This window comes from Chiloscyllium punctatum, chromosome 11 (assembly GCF_047496795.1).
Source record: "Chiloscyllium punctatum isolate Juve2018m chromosome 11, sChiPun1.3, whole genome shotgun sequence".
NCBI classification, from domain to species: domain Eukaryota; kingdom Metazoa; phylum Chordata; class Chondrichthyes; order Orectolobiformes; family Hemiscylliidae; genus Chiloscyllium; species Chiloscyllium punctatum.
The window spans coordinates 81,602,144-81,622,883 of record NC_092749.1 but is presented as its reverse complement, the minus strand read 5'-3'; the positions used below and the strand labels follow the sequence as shown (position 1 = coordinate 81,622,883).

General features: G+C 39.4%; 1 protein-coding gene across 2 annotated transcripts in view; it reads left to right on the top strand.

Moving 5' to 3' along the window:
- The window catches only part of LOC140483138 (zinc finger protein 292-like), a 208,054-nt gene extending 187,538 nt beyond the window's left edge, over window positions 1–20,516 (top strand). The window contains exons 7-8 of one of the 2 annotated variants that reach the window (XM_072581126.1): window positions 3,126–3,267; window positions 12,181–20,516. In XM_072581126.1, coding sequence (XP_072437227.1) covers window positions 3,126–3,267; window positions 12,181–18,684 — 6,646 coding nt within the window. In that variant the 3' untranslated portion in view covers window positions 18,685–20,516. The other variant, XM_072581127.1, reaches the window with a different exon arrangement.
- The last annotated feature ends 224 nt before the right edge of the window (window positions 20,517–20,740 follow it).

Here is a 20,740-nt window from a genome sequence, read left to right as displayed (position 1 = left end):
AGGTACACTACTAGTGCACCACAAGAGGGCCCTATGTCTTGAGTTTGACTGTTCAATCACCCAATACCCCCTGTTTCCCTGTTTAATTAAAAACTGAATAAATATAATCAATTAACCCTAGACAGCAGCATTAACTCTTGCTATATTGATGTGGATAAGGAGGAATTTATTTTCTCAGATAGTAGTGTTTAGAATTATCTTTCCCAGAGAACTGGTTATTGATTACATTCAAGGTTGAAGTTGATGTTTGCTCAACAAGGATGTCAAGAAATTATGAGATCAGGTGGAAATGTGGAGTTAATATCACAATAAGATCAACTGTTACTATCAACTGTGGCTAAGGTTCAAAGGACTGAATGATCTTCTGCTCTTCATTTCTTATGTTCTTTCTTACAACTGCACCCCAGACCTGACTATTTAATCTTACATGTCCACGCCATTGTTTATGCTCCACACAAGCTTCCTTCCATTCCCCCTTCATCTAACCCTATCTACATGTACTTCTGTTCCTTTCCCCTTAATATCTAAATGCATCTTTAAATTATAGATACAGTACAGAAATAGGTCATCTGACCTATTGTGCTTGTGCTGTTTGGAGCTAGATGATGAATTCCTTGCTCCTCTTCATTTCAGTAGTTTCTTTCCTTCTAATAATTTTCTTTTGAACATTTCTAATGAATCAATTTCTGCTACTCTCTCATCAAATCATTGATCACCAAAATTCATTCTTAAAAAGACAAGTTCCTTATATTGCATATAGTCTAGTCTATTTGACAGTCCACTTAAAAGTACGATTAGAAACAGTTTCTCTGTAATTACTCCATTATCAATATTTGTGATCTTGACCACATTTTAATAAAGCTAATCTTGAGCTAATAAAACTATTCAGCTCAACTATACTTTGTCTCACCGTTCTCATGTCCATCATTCTCATGTCCACCCTTCTCAACTTGGTTTGTCCACGCAATACTTATTTCTACATCTTTACATTAGATTAGCGAATAGATTTATAATTAAAATTTCAAATAGGAAGAAATGCTTCCTCATTGTATATTATCTCAGCTTTGATTAACAAAACTTCTTTTGAAATACATACTAACAATTTTATTTACGATGACATCTAATGAGCATGCAATGGAAGCATTTTTCTAATTACGTCCTATCAAATCCTTCCATAACCTTAAAGATCTCTAGTAGATCAACCACAACTACTACTCCCTCTGGAAAAGAGTTCTAACTTGCAAGTCAAGGATATAATTTTAGTGCTAGTAAAGAGTCATAGAGATGTACAGCATGGAAACACACCCTTCGTTTCTGCTGGTCAGATATCCCAAACCAATATAGTCCCACTTGCCAGCACCCAGTCCATATCCCTCCCAACCCTTCCTGTTCATATACCCATCCAGATGCCTTTTAAATGTTGCAATTGTACCTCTTCCTCTGGCAGCTCATTCCATACACGTACCACCCTCTGCATGAAAAGTTGCCTTTTAGGCCTCTTTTATACCTTTTCCCTCTCGCCCTAAATCTATGCCCTCTAGTTCTGGACTCCCCCACCCCAGGGAAAATACTTTGTCTGTTTATCCTATCCATGCCCCTCATAATTTTATCAACCTCTACCATGTCATCCCTCAGCCTCCAAAACTCCAGGGAAACAGACCCAGCTTATTCAACCTCTCCCTGTTCTCCAACCCTGGCAACATCCTTGTAAATCTTGTCTGAAGCCTTTCCGGTTTCACAACATCCTTCCGATAGGAAGGAGACCAGAATTGTTCACAGTATTCCAACAGTGGCCTCACCAATATCCTGGAGTCTACTTTTGGGCTTTATTCAGAATTTATCTATGCCTTATGTAGTATAATAGAAGAACAAAAGAGAAATACAGCACAGGAACCGGCCCTTAGCCTTCCAAGCCTGTGCCAATCATCTTTATTCTGTCCATATCCCTCCCTTGTCATGTAACCGTCCAGGTGCCTCTTAAAGGCTGCCAACGTGCCTGTTTCCACCACCTCTTGCAGTGTTTTCCAGGCTCCTGCCATTCTGGAAAACCTCCCTCACCCTGCACCTGTGTCCCCTTGTAATTGAAACTTTAACCATAGGACAAAGCTTCTGACTATCCACCCTATCTATGCCTCTCATAATTTTATAGACTTCAATCAGGTCTCCTTTCAGCTACCATCTTTCCAGTGAAAATATTCCCAGTCTTTTTAACCCCTCGAGACTAGGCAACATCCTGGTGAATCTTCTCTGCATACACTCCAAAGCTTTTATGTCCTTCTGGTAGTGTGGCAAGCAAAACTGCCCACAGTATTCCAAATGCAACCTAACAAAGGTTTTATATAGCTGGAACATGGTTTGCCAACTTTTGTACTCCATATACAGGCCAATGAAGGCAAGCATGCCATATGCCTTCTCAATAATCTTACCCACCTGTGTTGCTATTTTTAGGGAACTGTGGACCTGCAAGCCCAGATCCATCTGTATTTTAATGTTCCTAAGGGTTCTGCCATTTACAGTATAATTTGCACCTAAATTTGATCCTCCCAAATAACCTGAGCTGTGCACAATACTTCCAATCATAGTCTAAAAGCAGCTTATAAATAAGTTTCCCTGGTAATTAATTCCAGTGCTTGGTCTGCTTTGTCCTTGCTGTTGCTACTTGTCGTGATTCATATGTCTGTTCCTCTACCCCATTTAGACTCTCATCCAAGAAGTGTGTGACCTTTTTATTCTTCAAATGTGCCATCTCTCACTTCCCCCTTTTCTTTTTAAATGTATTCACCAAATGCTTACCTATTTAGTGTTTTTGTTAGTAATAATTCTTTATTTTATCATATTTTCTTCAGTGTTAAAGTTCACCCTTCAATTTAGAATCATTCACAGATTTTGAAACTGTTCTTCTGATTCCTATATTCAAACAATTCAAATTGTTTATAGATTGTGAACAGCTGTGATTCCAGTGTCAGTGCACGTGGAGCATCGTTATCCACCAACTGCTATGCAGAGTAGCTACTCTTGTTTTTTCTGTTTTGTAGCCATCTAGCAATCCATGCTCCTCATTATCCCTTGACACCATATGCTCTGGTATTTTGAAATCAGTAACAACTAAATACTTTTGATTTCAGGGAACTGACACTCTTCTGGAGCAAACTGCAGCAGCGGGTGGAGTCTTCCACACAGACCTTTCTGGAATGCTGTCAGCAATTCTCTATGTTGTCCAAAACAGTTTATCATATATTCTTTCTTATTAAGGTCATACAATCAGAGGTATGAATAATCTATTGTGCAAAGTTCCATTGCATGCTATGTTTGAGAACTATTTGTCAGTCATTTTTGCTTTGAACATATATTAGGGAAAACGTTTGGTTATGAGGGCAAAGAGCAAACTGTTGTAAACTGGCCCATGTTATCAGCAATTAAACACCTAGAGAACCTAGCTTCTGCAGATTGTACAAAGATAATTACAGTAAGAGTAAAGAAATTGCACTTTCACATTCTCAGGATTTCTAAGAACATTCCAAACCATTTCTTTTGAAGTATAATCATAATTGTTTTGTAAGTAAGTATATGTGCAGAACAAGATACCACTACAGCATATTAAATAACTGCCAGCTTGGCTTTTAGGTAATTTAGTCAATAAGGTTATAGGTCTAGAAAATTTAACTGCCCCCTCTTCAAAAGGCCCAAATGAATCTTTCATAAACAGTTGGAGGGTAAATAAACTGACATTTTTGGTATTTTTCCAAAATTTGGCAGTTTGGCATTGTAGATCTGAGTACTACATTGAAGTATTAGCTTAGGTTGTGCGGAAAAATCCTGATTATGTTGGTTTGAATCCACAGTCTTTGACTCAGGCTAGAGTACTACCAAGGCTAATATTAAAAGATGGATAACGAAATTGATTTTGCCCCCAAGACAGTCGTCAAATAGATGTAACATTAAGTAGGAACAGTTTTGTAACATTCTACTTAACTTTATTGAAGTCAATAACCCTCCTCAAATCATTTTCTGTTCATTTTTGTATCCTTGGCAATGGTTAGCTAATGTGACAGCCATTGCCACACATGCTGTGATTTGAATGTTCAAATTATAAATTTACCAGTTTGGTTTAGAAAATGATAACTTATTGTATGGATACTTTGACCAAGGAAGTACCTTGGAATTAAACAAAAAGAAGGAAAATGCATTATTGGAAATCTGAAGTGAAAATAGTGTGTGTTACAAGTAGACTATTTGAGAGAGATTATTTATTAGAAAGGGTCACTGGACCAGAAACGTTAACTTTAATTTCTCTTCCCAGATGCTGCCCCAGACCTGCTGAGCTTTTCCAGCAATTTGTGTGTGTTTCGGATTCACAGCATACACAGTTCTTTTGGTTTTTCGGATTATTTGAAGAGCCATTTATTATTCAGAGCCATTTGAAGAGTGCACGTGCATACACACACAATCTTTTTTTTCTCAAGATGTTTTTGGATCTGCTATGTATTTTTAGAATTTCCTGTTTTCGTTATACTGCTTTAAAATTGACTGCTTTGTCAACTACATTTCCTATTACCTTGGAAACAAATTTTGCTTTCTCATGTTGTTCCTAACTAGATCAGCTAAATGTATTTTCTTTATACTTGGGAAGTGAGCGTCACTGATGAGCAATAAGAGCATTGTCCATCCCCCAATTGCCATATGGCTTGCTAAGCCATTTCAGAGGCCAGTTAAGAGTGAACCACATTACTGATCCACGTATAGGCCAGACCAGGTAAAGTTGGCAGGTTTTCTTTCACAAAGGACATTAGTAAACCAAATGGAATTTTATAGTAATAGTTTCATGGTCACTATTACTAAGTTTCAATTCCAAATATTATTAGTTGAATTTAACTTCCATCAGCTACCATAGTATATTATCTTGGACATCTGAATAATTAGACTAGTGACATTACTATTCAGTCACAGTTTCTACATTCGAAAGGCTTAGAAAGGTAATAAATGTTCAGTATATTTTTAAAATATATTAATTTTTCCAACTTTTATTTTATACACTGAATACATTGCAAAACTAAATGCGATTTTTGGATAGTATCATTCATATTCTTAGGACATAGTGGAGTTCATGGCAACAAATTAATCATGTTAGACTTTTGAAAAACAAACAGCCAGTTATCTCACAGGAGTGCCCCTCACCCCCAACCGACCCAAAAAACTTTTTTTCAGTGGTTTTGGTTTGTTGGTTAGGTATTAGCCAAGACGTGTATCCTTCTGTGTTGCAATATTTTTAATGGGTTAACATCAACTTCATTAGTGTCCATGAATTGGAGGTGCTGGTCTTGGACTGGGGTGGATAAAGTTAAAAAAATCTCAACACCAGGTTGTATTCCCAACAGGTTTACTTGGAAGTACTTGCTTTCAAAGCGCTGCTCCTTCTTAAAGTAGCTGATGAAGGAGCAGCACTCTGAAAGCTAGTACTTTCAAATAAACCTGTTGGACCAGAACTTGGTGTTGTGATTTTTAACTTTGGTGTGACAGTTTGGATTAAGTCAAATCCCAAGAATAAGATGGTATTGATATCATTTAATGTATAGACATGCTATGATCTTTGAGCAATTCACTGCATTTATGAAGTCTTCATAATTGTACCATAAAATATCAAACTTTAAATTAACTCTGAAAAGCCTGAAGTGAAAATTTTGTTTTATCACTTTCTACCACAAAGGTGAAAACTGAGAATTCTGCTGAGTCCTTGGAGGAAGCTTTCATAAAGTCAGCCTTATTTTAGAGTGCCTAATCCAACTGACCCAAATACTTTTCATAACTTAGTGACATTCCCGTCATTTTTTTTGTTGATCAGTCATCTGGTTCTGTAAGGAAATTTGGTAATATTCAGATTGTCATTGACACCTAAGTCTTGGTTCTTGGACTTGATATTTCAGAAAGAAGGAAAATCTTCCATGCAGCTGGTTATTCAATGAATGGTCAAATGCATTGGTTGTCACATGTTAATGTGATATGCAGTGGACCTTTTAAGGGAGAAAGTTGATGAGATAAAATGAAGTAGGTAAAGTAGAAGGCGTCTTGTATGGTATATAACATCTATAGTCCTGTCCTGCAAATTCTTATCAAAATTGTGTATTTAGAGAAACTTGCAGCGTAAAAGGAGAACATTTAGCACCTCTTTGAAATGAAACTTTGCTTAGGCCTCATCTCTGCTTTTTGTCTTAAATAGAATGCTGAGTAATTTGTGAAGTTCTATTCAACTGCCTTTCTATAAATATTAATGGAATCAGCTTCCCAATTTTTTTCAGGTAAACTGATCCAGGTCCTGAGCACACTCAAAGTTTTCCTTTTTTAACAAAAAGGTTTGCAGATGCAGGAAATCTGCAACAAAAAACAAAATTGCTGATGAAACTCAATAGGTCTGGCAGCATCTGGAGTGAAAGCAGAGTTATCGTTTCCAACCTTCAGAATATTTTTTCTCATCCTCCCTTTAGATCTTTTGCTAGTGATTTTAAATCTATAACCTCTAATTATTGATTCATTTGACAAAGGGGATAGTTTTGTATAATCTGTTCAGAGGAGCAGAGTCCTAATTTTTCCAATTCTGCCCATAATGGAAGTCCCTTATTCCTGTCATTCTGGTAAATCTCCTTCGTAGCATTTCCAAACTCTCTGCGTCGTTGCTGAAATATGTTGTCTAGAATTGTCAGATTTATATTTTGGCTCATTACCATTGTTTTAATATTCAGTGCCTCTAATCATTAACACAAGAGGGTCGGTGTGGACTTGTTGGGCTGAAGGGCCTATTTCCACACTGTAAGTAAGTTTTTAAAAAAAAGGCCCAGCACTCGTCCATATGGTACATCACTGGACACCGGCCTCCAGTCACACAGCCTTCTACTGCCACTCTGTCTCCTCGACCACTCGTCCAGTTTTGGGTACTGCTGCATTTATTCCTAATTAACATGCTTTATGCCTTTACTGAATTACTTCCAAATGTCCATGTATTCAAATCTACCTTGAATAACCACCTATTATTTCATTAAGGAATACATTCAAGTCAGCCAGATATGGTTTACCTTTTAATGAATTAACTTTAGTAATACTTGACTAATTTGTGTCTTTTCCTGATCGAAAATGTTTCTCATCTATTGGTACTGTCAATGGACTAATTGGACTACAGTGTCCTAGTTCAATCTGCTCCCTTTTCCTGAATATTAGTATAACATTGGCACCACTCCAGTCCTCTGGCACTACTCCTTCAATCAATGAAAATTAAAAGATTGAGACAATACTTTTGTTATTTCTATCTTTACTTCTTTCATTAGTAATAAAGTTATTCAGGAAATATGCCACCCAGTGTGTGATGTTTTCCCCCTGTATGAAGGAGAAGAATGTAATTCAAAGTAATAGTAGTAATCTGAGTGATTGGATTGTTGTCACAACTTTTTTTTCCATATTCCATGTGAAAGAAAATTGCGGAATGAAGGGTTTTTGTATTAATGTATGTCTGATATTAAATTTATCTTGTGCTCAGTGAAATCAACCATACTGTTCAACTGGTCTTTAAAATGTATATTTTGTGAGGAGGTAATTTCCTGAGTAGAATAATAGAATATGATAATGCAGGTAGACCCCATTTTGCCCTTTGGGCAACAACCCTCTGAAAAGCTTCCCAACCAGACCCGTCTCTCACCTCAACCCCGTAAGCCTGCATTTACCATGCTAATCCACCTTGCCTGCACATCCGTGGACACTTCAGGACAATTTTAGCATGGCCAGTCTCTTTCCATGAGAGGAAACCAGAGCATCGGGAGGAAACCTATGCAGACAAGAGGAGAATGTGTAAGCTCCACATACCATCACCCAATCAAATTGGAATCAAACCTTGGTGCTCTGAGGCAGTGATGGCTAACCAATGTGCTATCCAAGTAGCAAATGCATAATATTGTTCTTGAGTGAAAATGAATTCTGGGTACTGACTGTATGGGAAGGCACACATTGAAGTAATGCATGGTATACTTGAAAGAACTAGCATCCTGAAAGTTGTACCATATATACCTTGTTAGTACTAAATCTTTAATCATGCTATGTGGAGACTTTTGGGGGGGAAAAAGAATAAATGTTAGTCAAATGTAGTGCAGAGGAAGATGGCAGTGGTTGTTTGACATCAATGATCACAGTAATAGGATATATCTGTCGGAGTTCTTTGGGGGTAGATATTTGCAAACCGCCTGTTCAGACATTATTACTTATAACTGGAGCATGTGTAAATTGAACACAGGCTGCCTTGCTCAGAGGTAGGGACACCACCATTGTGCCTCAAGAAATCAGTTTCTCAGGGTATGTACTTTTAATCAGCTTGTTCAGATATATTGTGACGTATCTTGAGAGCAGGTGAGGTTTGAACCCAGGCCCTCTGATCAGATATAGAAACACTATTATTGTGCCACAGTGCCCTAATTATTTCCTGAAGGTGGGTATTCTCTAATCAGCTTGTTCAGAGATGTCGTTACACACTTCTGGAGCAGGTGGGACTTGAACCTGGCTCTCCTAGTCCAGACATAGGGACATTACTATTGTCAGAAGAGCCATTAGTTTCTCAGGGTAGTGTGCTAGGCTCAGTCATAGTCAGTGCTTTATCAATAATCTTCCCTCTAACTTGAGTTCATTGCAATGTTAAGTAACATGCTCAATCCTCCGATACTTCAGCAGCTCCACCCTGGAGGCTTCCTGCCTCTATTCCTGATGAAGGGCCTTTGCCCGAAACGTCAATTTTCCTGTTCCTTGGATGCTGCCAGACCTGCTATGCTTTTCCAGCACCACTCTGAACTAAACTCTGGTTTCCAGCATCTGCCGTCCTCACTTTTGCCATACCCAAATGTAGTGAGGTCTGGACAACACGTGTGCCGTGTAGGTGTCAGCTATTTCCATCTCCATGAAAAGAGAATCTAATCAGCAGCCCGTTGATGAATCACCGACTATCAACTCTTTGGGTGTTACAGTTGACCAGAAACTGAACTGAGTTAGCCATATAAATACTATATTACAGGAGCAGGTCAGAAGCTAGGAATTCTTTGGTATGTAAGTCAACTGCTGATCCAGCAAAGCCAATCCACAATCTACAAGACACAAATCAGGACTTTGATGGAATGTTGCTTATTTGCCTAGATGACTGCATGGAGAAAGTGAGAACTGCAGATGCTAGAGATCAGAGTCGAAGAGCGTGGTGCTGGAAAAGCACAGCCAGGTAAAAATAATGACTCCAGATGCTGGAAACCAGAGTCAGGCAGCATCCGAGGAGCAAGAGGGTTGACATTTTGAGCATAAGCTCTTCAGGAATGAAGGGATGGCCCAAAAGGGCTAACAGATAAATGGAAGGGGATAGGGCTGGGGGTGAAAATAACTGGAAATGTGATCAATGGGTGAAGGCAATAGGTTGGCGAGGAGGGTGGAGCGGGTAGGTGGGAAGGACAGTTCAAGAGGGTGGTGCCGAGTTGGGAGGTTGGATCTGGGGTAAGGTGAGGGGGAGGGGAAATGAGGAAACTGCTGAAATCCACATTGATCTCATGTAGTTGGAGGGTCTCAAGGCATCAGGTGGCTAGAGTTTGGCAGAGGAGGCAGCCCAGGACTTGCATCTCCTTGATGGAGTGGGAGGGGGAGTTAGTGTTCAGCAATGACTCAGTAGATGACAAGTGTGGAAGTACAGGTGAATCTCTGTCAAATGTGGAAGGATCTTTGGGGGCCTTGGACAGAGGTGAGGAGAAGTGTGGGTGCAGGGTTTCGCACTTATTGCAGTGGCAGGGGGAGGTGTCGGGAGTGGAGGGTGTGATGGTGGGGGGCATGGACCTCACAAGGGAGTCGCGAGGGAATGGTCTGTCCAGAACACGGGTGGGGAGGAAAATATGTCCTTGGTGGTGAGGTCTGTTTGTAGGTGGCAGAAATGGAGGAGGATGATCCAGATACAAGGACTGGGGTGGGTTCTGTCCTTGCGGTTGGAGGGGTGGGGTTCAAGGACAGAGGTGCAAGAATTGGAGGAAATGCGTTGGTGGGCATCATCGACTACGTGTGAGGGGAACTTGTGGTTTTTGAAGAAGGAGGCTATCTGGGATGTTCTATGGTGGAATTTGGAGCAGACGTGGCAGAGAGGGAAATTGGGAATGAGGGATAGCATTTTAACAGGACGCAGGGTGGGAGGCAGTGTAGTCCAGGTAGCTGTGGCAGTCAGTGGGTTTGTAGTAGATGTCAGTGTTAAGTCAGTTGCCAGAAATGGATTAGAGGTCCAGGAAGGAGGCGGAGGTGGCTGCGATGCTCCAAGTGAGCTTGAGATCAGGGTGGAAGGTGTTTGTAAAGTTGATGAATTGTTCAGCCTCCTCGTGGGAGCGTGAGGTGGTGTCGATACAGTCATCAATGTAGCCGAGTATAAGGTGGTGAATGATACCAATGTAGCTATGGAAGATGGACTGTTCCACGTAAAGAGGCAGGCAAGGCTGGGGGCCCATGTGGGTGCTCGTGGCTATCCCTTTAGTCTGGGAGAAGTGGCAGGATTCGAAGGAGAAATTGTTGAGAGTGAGGACCAGTTCAGCCAATCGAATAAGTCAGTGGAAGGGTACTAGTTGGGTTAGCAGGAAAAGAAGAAATGCGAGGCTTGGATGTCTTTGTCATGGCGATGGATGTGTGCAGGGACTGGATGTCCATTGTGAAGATGAGGTGTTGGGGGCTGGAGAAAGCAATTTCATGCAGGAGGTGGAGGGCATTGATGGTGTCCTGAATCTATGTGGGGAGTTCCTAGACCAAGGGGAGCAGGACAGTGTCAAGGTAGGCAGAGATAAGTTTGTCTCGGCCTGCTGCTGCCCCACCAGTGGGTTGACCAGGGCAGTCAGGTTTGTGAATTTTGGTAGGAGGTAGAATCAGGTGATGTGGCGTTCCCGGACTGAGGTTGGAGGCTATTGGTAGGAGATCACCTGAGGTGATGAGATTGTGGATGATCTGGGAGATGATGGTTTGGTAATGGGAAGTGAGTTTGTGGTCAAGGGGGCAGTAGGAGGAGGAGTCCATGAGTTGGCACCTGACGAGGGGTGTGGAGGTTGGTGCATCAAACTACCACTGCGCCCACCCCCTTTGTTTGATGGTAAGGTTTGTTTGGACTGGAGGACCTGTTCATCTTCCTTCCCATCTATCTGCTCCCCCTCCTCTCCAACCTATCATCTTCATCCCCACCTTCATCTACCTATTGCGTTCCTAGCTACCTTCCCCCAGCTCCCTCCCATTCATCTCTCAACCCCTTTGCCCCCCTTCCAATTCCTGATGAAGAGCTTGTGCTCAAAATGGCAACCCACCTGCTGCTTGGATGCTGCCTGACCTACATGACTGCATCTCCAGCAACACACAAATCCAGAACAAAGTCACCCCTTTTGATTGACATCTCATCTAAAACCTTCGAAGTTAACTCCCTATACCACTGATGCACAGTAGCAGCAGTCCTTCTACAAGCTGCTGATTAATCAGATGTCCTGATGGGCTGTTATAAAGTTTCCATGAATCCTAAACCTTGTTCCCATTAGTTAAAGTTATTAACCTGGGAATTACCGGTACTTAATGTATATGGCTGACACAGGTGTTTTTGGCCAAGTAGGAAGTTTATCAACTGATAATTAATATGTAGATGCTGCAATAAATGATTCTGGTAAAAAATCAAGAAAAGGAAAATTTTGCAGAATTTACAGGGATAGACGAACCAACTGGATAGATCTGTCTGTGGTATGATTCTGTTAGAATACGTGTATTGCAGTTAACAGGCTGTATGTCTCTGCTATATTCTATAAGCTGTGCTAAAGCACATCCACAGCTAACTGAACTCATTTTCTGGCAAATATACACAACATTTGATCTCCAACTCTATTACTACAGCCATAGAGGAGGTCAAGTTTTCTATTAATGAATTCTGCTAACAACAAGGGTGCCACACCAGTGCTATCTATTACATGCTTTAAGTATGTAAATGTCTGTTATATCAGTTGTATTGTGATTTGGACTGAAGGTTTTGACTATTCTAAGCAGCTGATAGCTACAATCTATAATGAGTTAAGATAAAAGTTAAAACCTTCATTTATTTTTATCCACAAGTACATACAGCATAACGTTTTATCAAATCTGAGCAGTAACTTTTATATAAGACTCTGTTTTTCTTCACAGGCAGGAGAAGCTGGACTATCAGCTTGTATTGAGCTCTGTGTGAGAGCACTACGCATGGAATCAAATGAAAGTCCCACAGTGAAAACGTCAATTTGCAAGACAGTATCATGCTTGTTACCTGATTATTTAGAGGTCAGACGTGCATGCCAGCTTACCGAATTCCTGTTAGAACCTACGGTGGAAGCGTATTATGCAGTTGAGACTTTATACAACCAGCCAGATCAGAAATATGACGACGAAAATGGTCCAATTCCTAACTCACTGAGATGTGAACTCTTACTGGTTTTAAAAACACATTGGCCATTTGATCCTGAATTTTGGGATTGGAAAACTCTGAAGCGCCATTGTCTTGCATTGATGGGCGAGGAAGCATCCATTGTGTCTTCCATAGATGAACTTAATGACAGTGACCTCTTTGAAAACAATGATAGCCATCTTGAAGTTGCTCCAAAAGAGCATTCGCTGAATGGACTTCCTAAATTTTACAGCGATGTGATAAAAGTACAAAATACTTCATCTGAAGAAATCGAAATTAAGGAAAAAGATAAAATTGAGAAAGGTATGGTGTCTGCCAGGTTTAAAAATTGGCAGGCCTACATGCAGTATTGTGTATTATGTGACAGAGAGTTTCTGGGACATCGAATTATCCGTCATGCTCAAACGCATATAAAAGAGGGAAACTATTATTGCCCCATATGTGCCAAAAGTTTTAAGAAAAAGGAGATTTTTGTTCCACATGTTACATTTCATATTAAGCAATCTTGTAAAGAACGACTGGCTTCTATTAAACCAAAAAGAAGAGTTGGAAGACCTCCTAAGAACTTGACCGATATTAGTGTTCCAAGTAAAAAGATATTGGAGATAGACAAGCAGGACCATCGTCCAATAAAAAGGAACAGCATATATAGTGAGGATTTTGTCGTCTTCAGTGATAGTGATGGCTCTGATGATGAGGGCAAAGACAAATCATACAAACCTGCAATCATGATTACACAAAAAGTGGACTGCACTGAAGATTATAACTGCCCTGTAACTACCTGTACAAAAACATTTAAATATTTTAAAAATTTAATTGCACATGTGAAAGGTCATGGTAATGAAGAAGAAGCAAAACAATTTCTTAAAATGCAGAGTAATAAAGTTGTATGTCAGTATTGTAGGAGACGTTTTGTCAGTGTTTCTCACCTTAATGAACATTTGCAAATTCATTGTGGCCCTAAACCTTATGTCTGTATACAGCTGGAATGTAATGCAAGCTTTGGTACATATTCTGAATTGGTAGGACACAGGAAAGTGCATGCATTGTTCAAAGCTAAATGCATGTTTCAGAATTGTGGAAGAGTTTTTACTGAGTCTTATTTGTTGTATGATCACGAAGCACAGCATTACCATAATTCCTCATATACTTGCAAATTCTCAAACTGTGGAAACATTTACTACTCCCAGAGTGAATTGCAGAAGCATGAAGTTGGTCATGTCACGCAGGCTTGTGTGAAAATTGAAGCTGGAAGTGGTTCACCTTTTGAAACAAAACAGCTTGCTCCAAATAGAGCTGACCAGATAGACCAGCTATTGAAGATGAAAGATGAGCCATGCAATCAGCCTGACACCTACCAGAATGGTTTTGCTACTGATTGTGTTGCAGGTGAAATTGTTGAATCCAAATCTTCCATGTCAGAAAAACTAAATGCTTTGCCATCCAGCAGAGAACAGTGCCATCTTCCAAAAGCCACATACACTGGTCTGACTGTGAAGAATGAAGAGATCAACATGGATCAAACGCATCGTGTTTTGCCAAAAGCAATGTTTAAAGGGGAGGGCACCCTTATTTCTCCATTATCTGAAGAAACGGAATCTGGTGAAGTAACAAAATCGGTTCAAATGTTCAGCTGTAAAGTTGATGGCTGTAGTCGAAGCTATGCTTCATCACGCAGTGTCAGTAAACATATTAAGGCTACGCACCCGGAGTACTATGAAACACTGAAGAAACAACAGGACCTATCAAAAATCCAACAAATTAGAAATCCCTCAAAATGTCAAAATCAGGAAAGCCCTCCAAGCTCATTGTGTTTTTCAACTGAGGAACGTTTAGATATAACACATGAAAGCACCTTGAACACAGTATGTGCTATGTATCAACCTATTACCAATGTTTTAACAGTTGAAAGCGATCATGTATCCCAATCCAGGAAAAAAAAGCACACACACAATAAGCGTGCAAAATGGCCTGCAATAATCAAAGGTGACAAATTTATCTGTAGCAGGTGCTACAGAGAATTTACAAATCCTAAATCTCTTGGTGGTCATTTGTCACGCCGAGCTATTTGTAAACCTTATGACAGAAAAGAAAGTTCTTCAGTTGTGGAACAGAAGAGTGGACAGGCTTTATACAAAACGGAAAAGGTTATTTCACCAGATGCGTTTGTCTGTCAGGAACCTGAACCTCCCTGTGTCACAGATACATTCTTGTCAGGGGAAACATTTCTTCAATCATTGGAAATGGCGGACCATACAGCTCCATTTGCTACCCATGAACTTTTTCAACCAACACAGCAGAACAGCTACAGTTCTGCATTTGGGCCAAACAAGAGTCCCCAGGTCCCTGGTCTTCCTGGAACATTTGAGACTGCAGTAATTCAACAAACGTTTCAACCTAATTTTGAAATGAGGACTTTGGAGGGCAGCCCAGTCAATATCAGTATGCCACAAGCACTAACAACTATCTGTAGCCCAGGTTCATTTGTGGCTGGTGAAGACTTATCACTCAGCACTGAAGTCCCATCAATGATAGATTCAACTAAAGGCTCAAGGCCCTATTCACCTTGTGAGCCCTTACAGCAGGCCCTCGAATCCAGTTTTTGTTCAGGAGCAACTTTTGTTGACAATGAGATTGCCCCTCAAAATTTGGAAAGCAGTTGTGAGCCAACTATCTTTTTCACTAATGGCACCCTCCCTAGCATTAATAGCAATCATAACTCCTCTCTCCCTGAACACTCTAAGACATCAGATATATGCATTGCTGAACTGCTGTTGGCCTTGCAAAATCTAAATTTGGAATATGACAAACTTTACAAGAATGATCCATCTTGCCCTACCTCAAGTTCAGGGACACCGATTTCTTCCATGAACATCATGACACACCCATCAATTAGTAGTTGTGTCAATACTCCAAACACAATCAATAAGTGTTTGACAGACACACAAACAAGTACATCAATGCCAGCTGCTGAAAATGGCAAAGAGCTGAAAGTGAATCTCATTAAGCCATTTATCTGTCAGGAAGGTGGCTGTATCTATAGTGCAATGACTAAAGATGCTTTGACCAACCATTATGTTAAAGTGCATCAGTACTCCAAGGAACAGATAATGGAAATGAAGATGTATCAGACCAGATTTGCTCCATTTCGATGCCATGTTCCTAACTGCCAGAAAACATTTACAAGAAATTCTAATCTCCGAGCCCACTACCAATCGATGCATCAGGTAACACGGGAGCAGCTAGTAAAACTGAGAATTAAAAGAGCATACTGTAGGAAATCAGATGGCCCTCATAAAGCAGTAGATAATGTACCATCATCACAGGAAATCATTTCTCAACCCAGAAGTGATGGGTTGCAGGAAAATGAATCCAGTGAACTGCATAAATTGGAACCAGTAACTGGACATAATGAGATTAATTCAGAAATTAATCTCCATTTACATAATTCTCCGAATGCAAAAACTGTTCTTTATAACCATACCATGTCACAGAATAGCTCAATGCTGTTAGCAGATCTTCAGGATTGCTCAGCAATACCAGCACAACTTCAAAATGATTTGACTCAATCAGTAGTGCAGCAGGATGCCTTAGTGCCAGCAGCAGGGTCTCAGGATACCCCAATGTTACTGGCAGATCCTCAAGATGCCTCTGTGTTGACAGTTGAATCACACAGTAGCCTTGCACCAACAGCAGGGCTACCGGCTGTTGCACCACTTCTGGCATGGCCACAGGATGTCTTGCTGCAATCAGTGGATCCCCAAAATGTCTCACCAGTATCAGAGGGGCTGCAGGATGTGTCCTTACTGCCAACAGTGGAGGAATGTGTTTCACCACTTCCAGCAATACCACAAACAGCCTTGCTTCCAGAGGTACAAGGTATAACACAACTAGTATCAGGACCAGCAAATATCTCATTACTATCAGCAGGGCTCCAGGATGTCCCAATTCTACCGTTAGAACCACAAGGTCTCTCTCAACCAGCATCTGATTCAGCAGATAATTCATTATTGCCAGCTGGGCCACAGGGTGCCTCACCAGTGCCAGCAGGGCTACAGGGTATGTTGCCGGCTGGTGAATCACAAGAAGACTCGGTATGTGAAGTCAGAACAAAAGATTCCTTCCTAGACTATGAAAGGCCAAAAGATATCTTGCTGCATCCACCAGATAGGTCAGTACAAAGAAGAAAATGTATGGGACGTTTGAAGCAAGCTAAAAAAGCTGGAAGTACAGTGAAGTTTATGAAGATGTCAGCAGGAGAAAAGAAGTGCAAGAAATCAATTCCTAAAATAAGAACAGAATGTAACAGTAATCGATTTCACAAACCGTACAAATGTGTCCACAAAGATTGTTCTGCAGCTTTCACTATTCAGCAAAACTTAATACTCCACTATCAAGCTGTGCACCAGTCTGACCAACAGCATCTTCACTTACAGATCAAACAAGAAACCACCAAAAACGCTGCTGTCCAAATGAAAGAATTTCATTGTCAGCTTAACGATTGTTGTAGAATTTTCCAAGGAATCACAAACCTAATTAAACACTATTCAGACATTCACAATCTCACTTTAGATGAAATGGGAAAAATAGTATCCTCTGTCAGTGAAGGAAAATTGTTTCGGTGTGACCAAGCTGATTGTGTTTCTTCTTTCACTGTTTTCTGGAGTTTTATTAAACACCTTATGGTAGCTCATGGCATAGATGTGGAAAGTCAGCAAAGCGATATGGACATGACCTGTTTTAAATGTGACTGTGAAGGCTGTGATCGGACTTACGCCACTAGATCTAATCTTTTAAGGCACATCTTTACAAAGCACAGAGAGCTTCATCGGTCTCATTTAATGAGACCAAGAAGAATCATGACCGATCAAGAAAACATTCCAAGAACAGCCAATCAGGATGAGCTCCCTGATGAAAAAAGTTATTTTGCCCCTGAAGAAAATGAAGACATCACGAATCATGGTAAATCTAAACCCATATCAAGGGAATGTTTTGCTACAGATAGCAGAAGTATGAAAAGCGGCGAAGTTGATTGTAATAAGTCTTGCAGCTCTAGAAAAGTTGCTAAATATACTTTTAAAAGTAAGGCCCAAGCTTTGGATATATGTAACAACAAGTCTGTGAGAGAACAATATCCGTGTATGTTTAAGAATTGTTCGTCAGTTGTCACCAGTGAACGCAGTCTAGTAAAACATTATAAGATTCATCACAAAATTTCTAATACATTTGTTAGTCAATATCACAAGCATCTGGTAACTTGCAGGAAGCATGCTAGCATCCAAGGCAAAGAAGCATCTAAATATATAACCAACCATGAAGGAGGCCTGGTAGAAAATGCTGTCAGTAGAGTGATGATTCAACCACAAGCCAAGCTAAGTGAAACTGAAATTTTAAATAAGCAACTAGAGAATGATAACTCTTTTAAGACAGCTAATGAAATTTCACCATTGTTTGATGCTAAACTGATTGCGAATACCTCTGCTTGCATTAAAACTGAACAGGAGGAAACTGTAGAGATGATTGCTGAGAGTAAAGTGACTAATGTAAATAAACATCAGTCTTGTAAAAAACGATCAAACAGTCACCTGACTCTTTCAGACACAGAAGAGCACATTGAGAATACAAAGAAAAAGAATGCAATAATGGACAATTCTGAGAATCTGTTGGAAGATACAATCCAAATTTTCGATGAGAAAGATGCTTCACCTTCAAAGCACATCCCATGTATTCACAAGGCTCACCGCCACAAACCTTTTGACTTCAGTACGTTCAAACCCATGGGATTTGAATTTTCATTCCTAAAATTCCTTGAAGAATCTGCTCTGAAACAAAAGAAAAGTGCTGTATCTGATAAAAGTCTATCTCACACTTGTACTCTTAACACTGAGAAAATGGCCGATCATGGTTTAGTCTCATCGAGTGTAATGTTAAGTGATGAGAGTAATTCATCAGCAAGCTATCCTGTAAAGGATGACAGAAATTCAAGGGTTCCTGTTGACCGCACCAAACAGTCAGATGCAGATAGATTACGGATGGGAACTACCAATTTTGAATCTCCATTGTCTCTCCACATACTTAAGAACATAAAAATAATAATGGACAATTCAAACTCAGATTGTGTTGAGCTTGCTGAGAAGCAACTCCAACGTATGCAACCTACAGTAGTGCTTAGCCGAGTAAAAGTAGACTTTAATATGCTGGCCCAGGTTAAAAGTGTAAAAGAAAGAATGGCTGTAAAAAGTACATAATTCTGTAACATCCACTATATATTGAAGTAAGGGTAATTTAGAAGCTGTAATTTGCTTTCATTTGGTCCTTGCTAGTAATCAAACCAAAAGGATGCCTTGTAAATTTTAACAAAAGCATGTTTATAAGTGTTCAGCTTTTTTAAGTTTTTTTTTAAATAAACACAAACTAACATGGCAATAGCCATGTCCATTATATTCTACAAAATCCCTATGGGACAAAATTGTAGCACAGAACAGTTGCTCTGTTTATGTAAAACAAAAGTCATAAACTGATGTCAGACAGTTTTATAAGGAGGAGGAAGTGTTATCTTGATTGACTGTTATGGAGGTCTGTACATTCTGTTAGTGACTTTGTAGATCAGCATTGCTGAAGCACGCTGGCAAAAGCTTGAATTGTCATTATCTATATATTTGAGATTGTCACCCGTTTGCTACAAATCCTTTCTAATCCCATAAACACAATGTTGGGCATAGGTATAATAAAAAAAACTTGCAAAGATCCAAATAGTTTTTATTTATTTCAATAAATTATGCAAATGTTTGCTACCATTTTTGGTACAACTGCATAAATGATATTTGAAGTCATATTTGTTTTTGGAGCAAGGAGGAAGAAATATGTAATGTTTGCAAATAATTCATTGTGTGTAATCTGTGGGATACTCTCTCAAGTAACTCGCAGTGAGAGTTTTGAGAACAAATTCTAGCAAAACCAGTGGTCTATTGTAACCAGGTTATTGGCCTTCAAGAAGCATCTGTCGAAGAAAGCATCACTTTTCAATAAATTCCAATTTAGAGATGTTTCCCCCAAGTGTTACTTTCCCTATAATGGAATGAAAGATCATGTTAGTACTGTGTCTCTCAATTGTGCAGTTAGTACTACGCGGTTTCAAATGTTTAAAGGCACTCTTAAAAATACCTGACCATTAAAGCTTAGGCTATAATGTTTTTTGTGTAAAGTCAACACTGAAGAATAGATGTCCGTTTATTTATATACTGACAACTGTTATAAGAAAAAGATAAGTAATTCAGTTATAAAGCTCAGATGTTTAAGCAATGGGATCTGAACAGTTGATCATCTGAGTGCTACTGTGTGTGTATATATCTGTGTATAATTATATATAGTCTTATTGCTCAAGAGCTTTGTTAAATGAAGTGTGTACATTTGAAGTTAATTGTTTTGCTTCTGAACTTACCCGCCAATATTCAGTGTCTGAATAATCATTGGTAGCAATTCAAAGTATTAATCTGGCCAGTGTGACTTAATAAAAGCTAAAAGAACTGCAAATACTGTAAATCAGAAACAAAAACAAATTGCTGGAAAAGCTCAACAGGTCTGGCAGCATATGTGGAGAGAAATCAGTTAGCGTTTTGGGTCGAGTGACCCTTCCTCAGAACTTGATCCGAAACATTAACTCTGATTTCTCTTTACGCTTGCCAGATCCGCTGACTCTTTCCAATAACTTGTTTTTGAGGCAGTGTGAATTAATATTGTTTAGTTGGTCACCTTGGTTTTCATTGACAACCAGCACAGTATTACAGCATACAGACCATTTCATCAAACCACAGGACCACCTTGACGTGTACGACTGTGTAATGCACCTTGCCAAAGGATTATTGAAAGCATACAATATGGTATCGGGAAAAACAATTTCTTTTGTATTATAAAACAGCCTGTAATTGTGAGGAAACATTCCTTTCTTTTGTATACCAGTCTGTATAGTTGTCCTCATTTATAGATTTGAATACAGTATTATTGTAAATACTGCAATACGGTATTAACTTGAATTGGCATTTAGATGACTAGAATATAAAATTAGATGTCAATTTGAAAATGCTTTTGTTTTATTAAATTAATATAAAACACAAAATAAATCTGTTTAAAAATATTTTTAATATTGTCCTCCATTGTCGCATTGAATTTATCTAATGGTCCAAACTTGAAATGCCAACAAATTCATGTTTTAATTTGATGTTTCTTTGCATGGTTAAAATTGAACTCAAGGAATTGAAAGGAGGCAGAGTTTTATCCCATTCTGCAATTGCTATGTTATCTAAG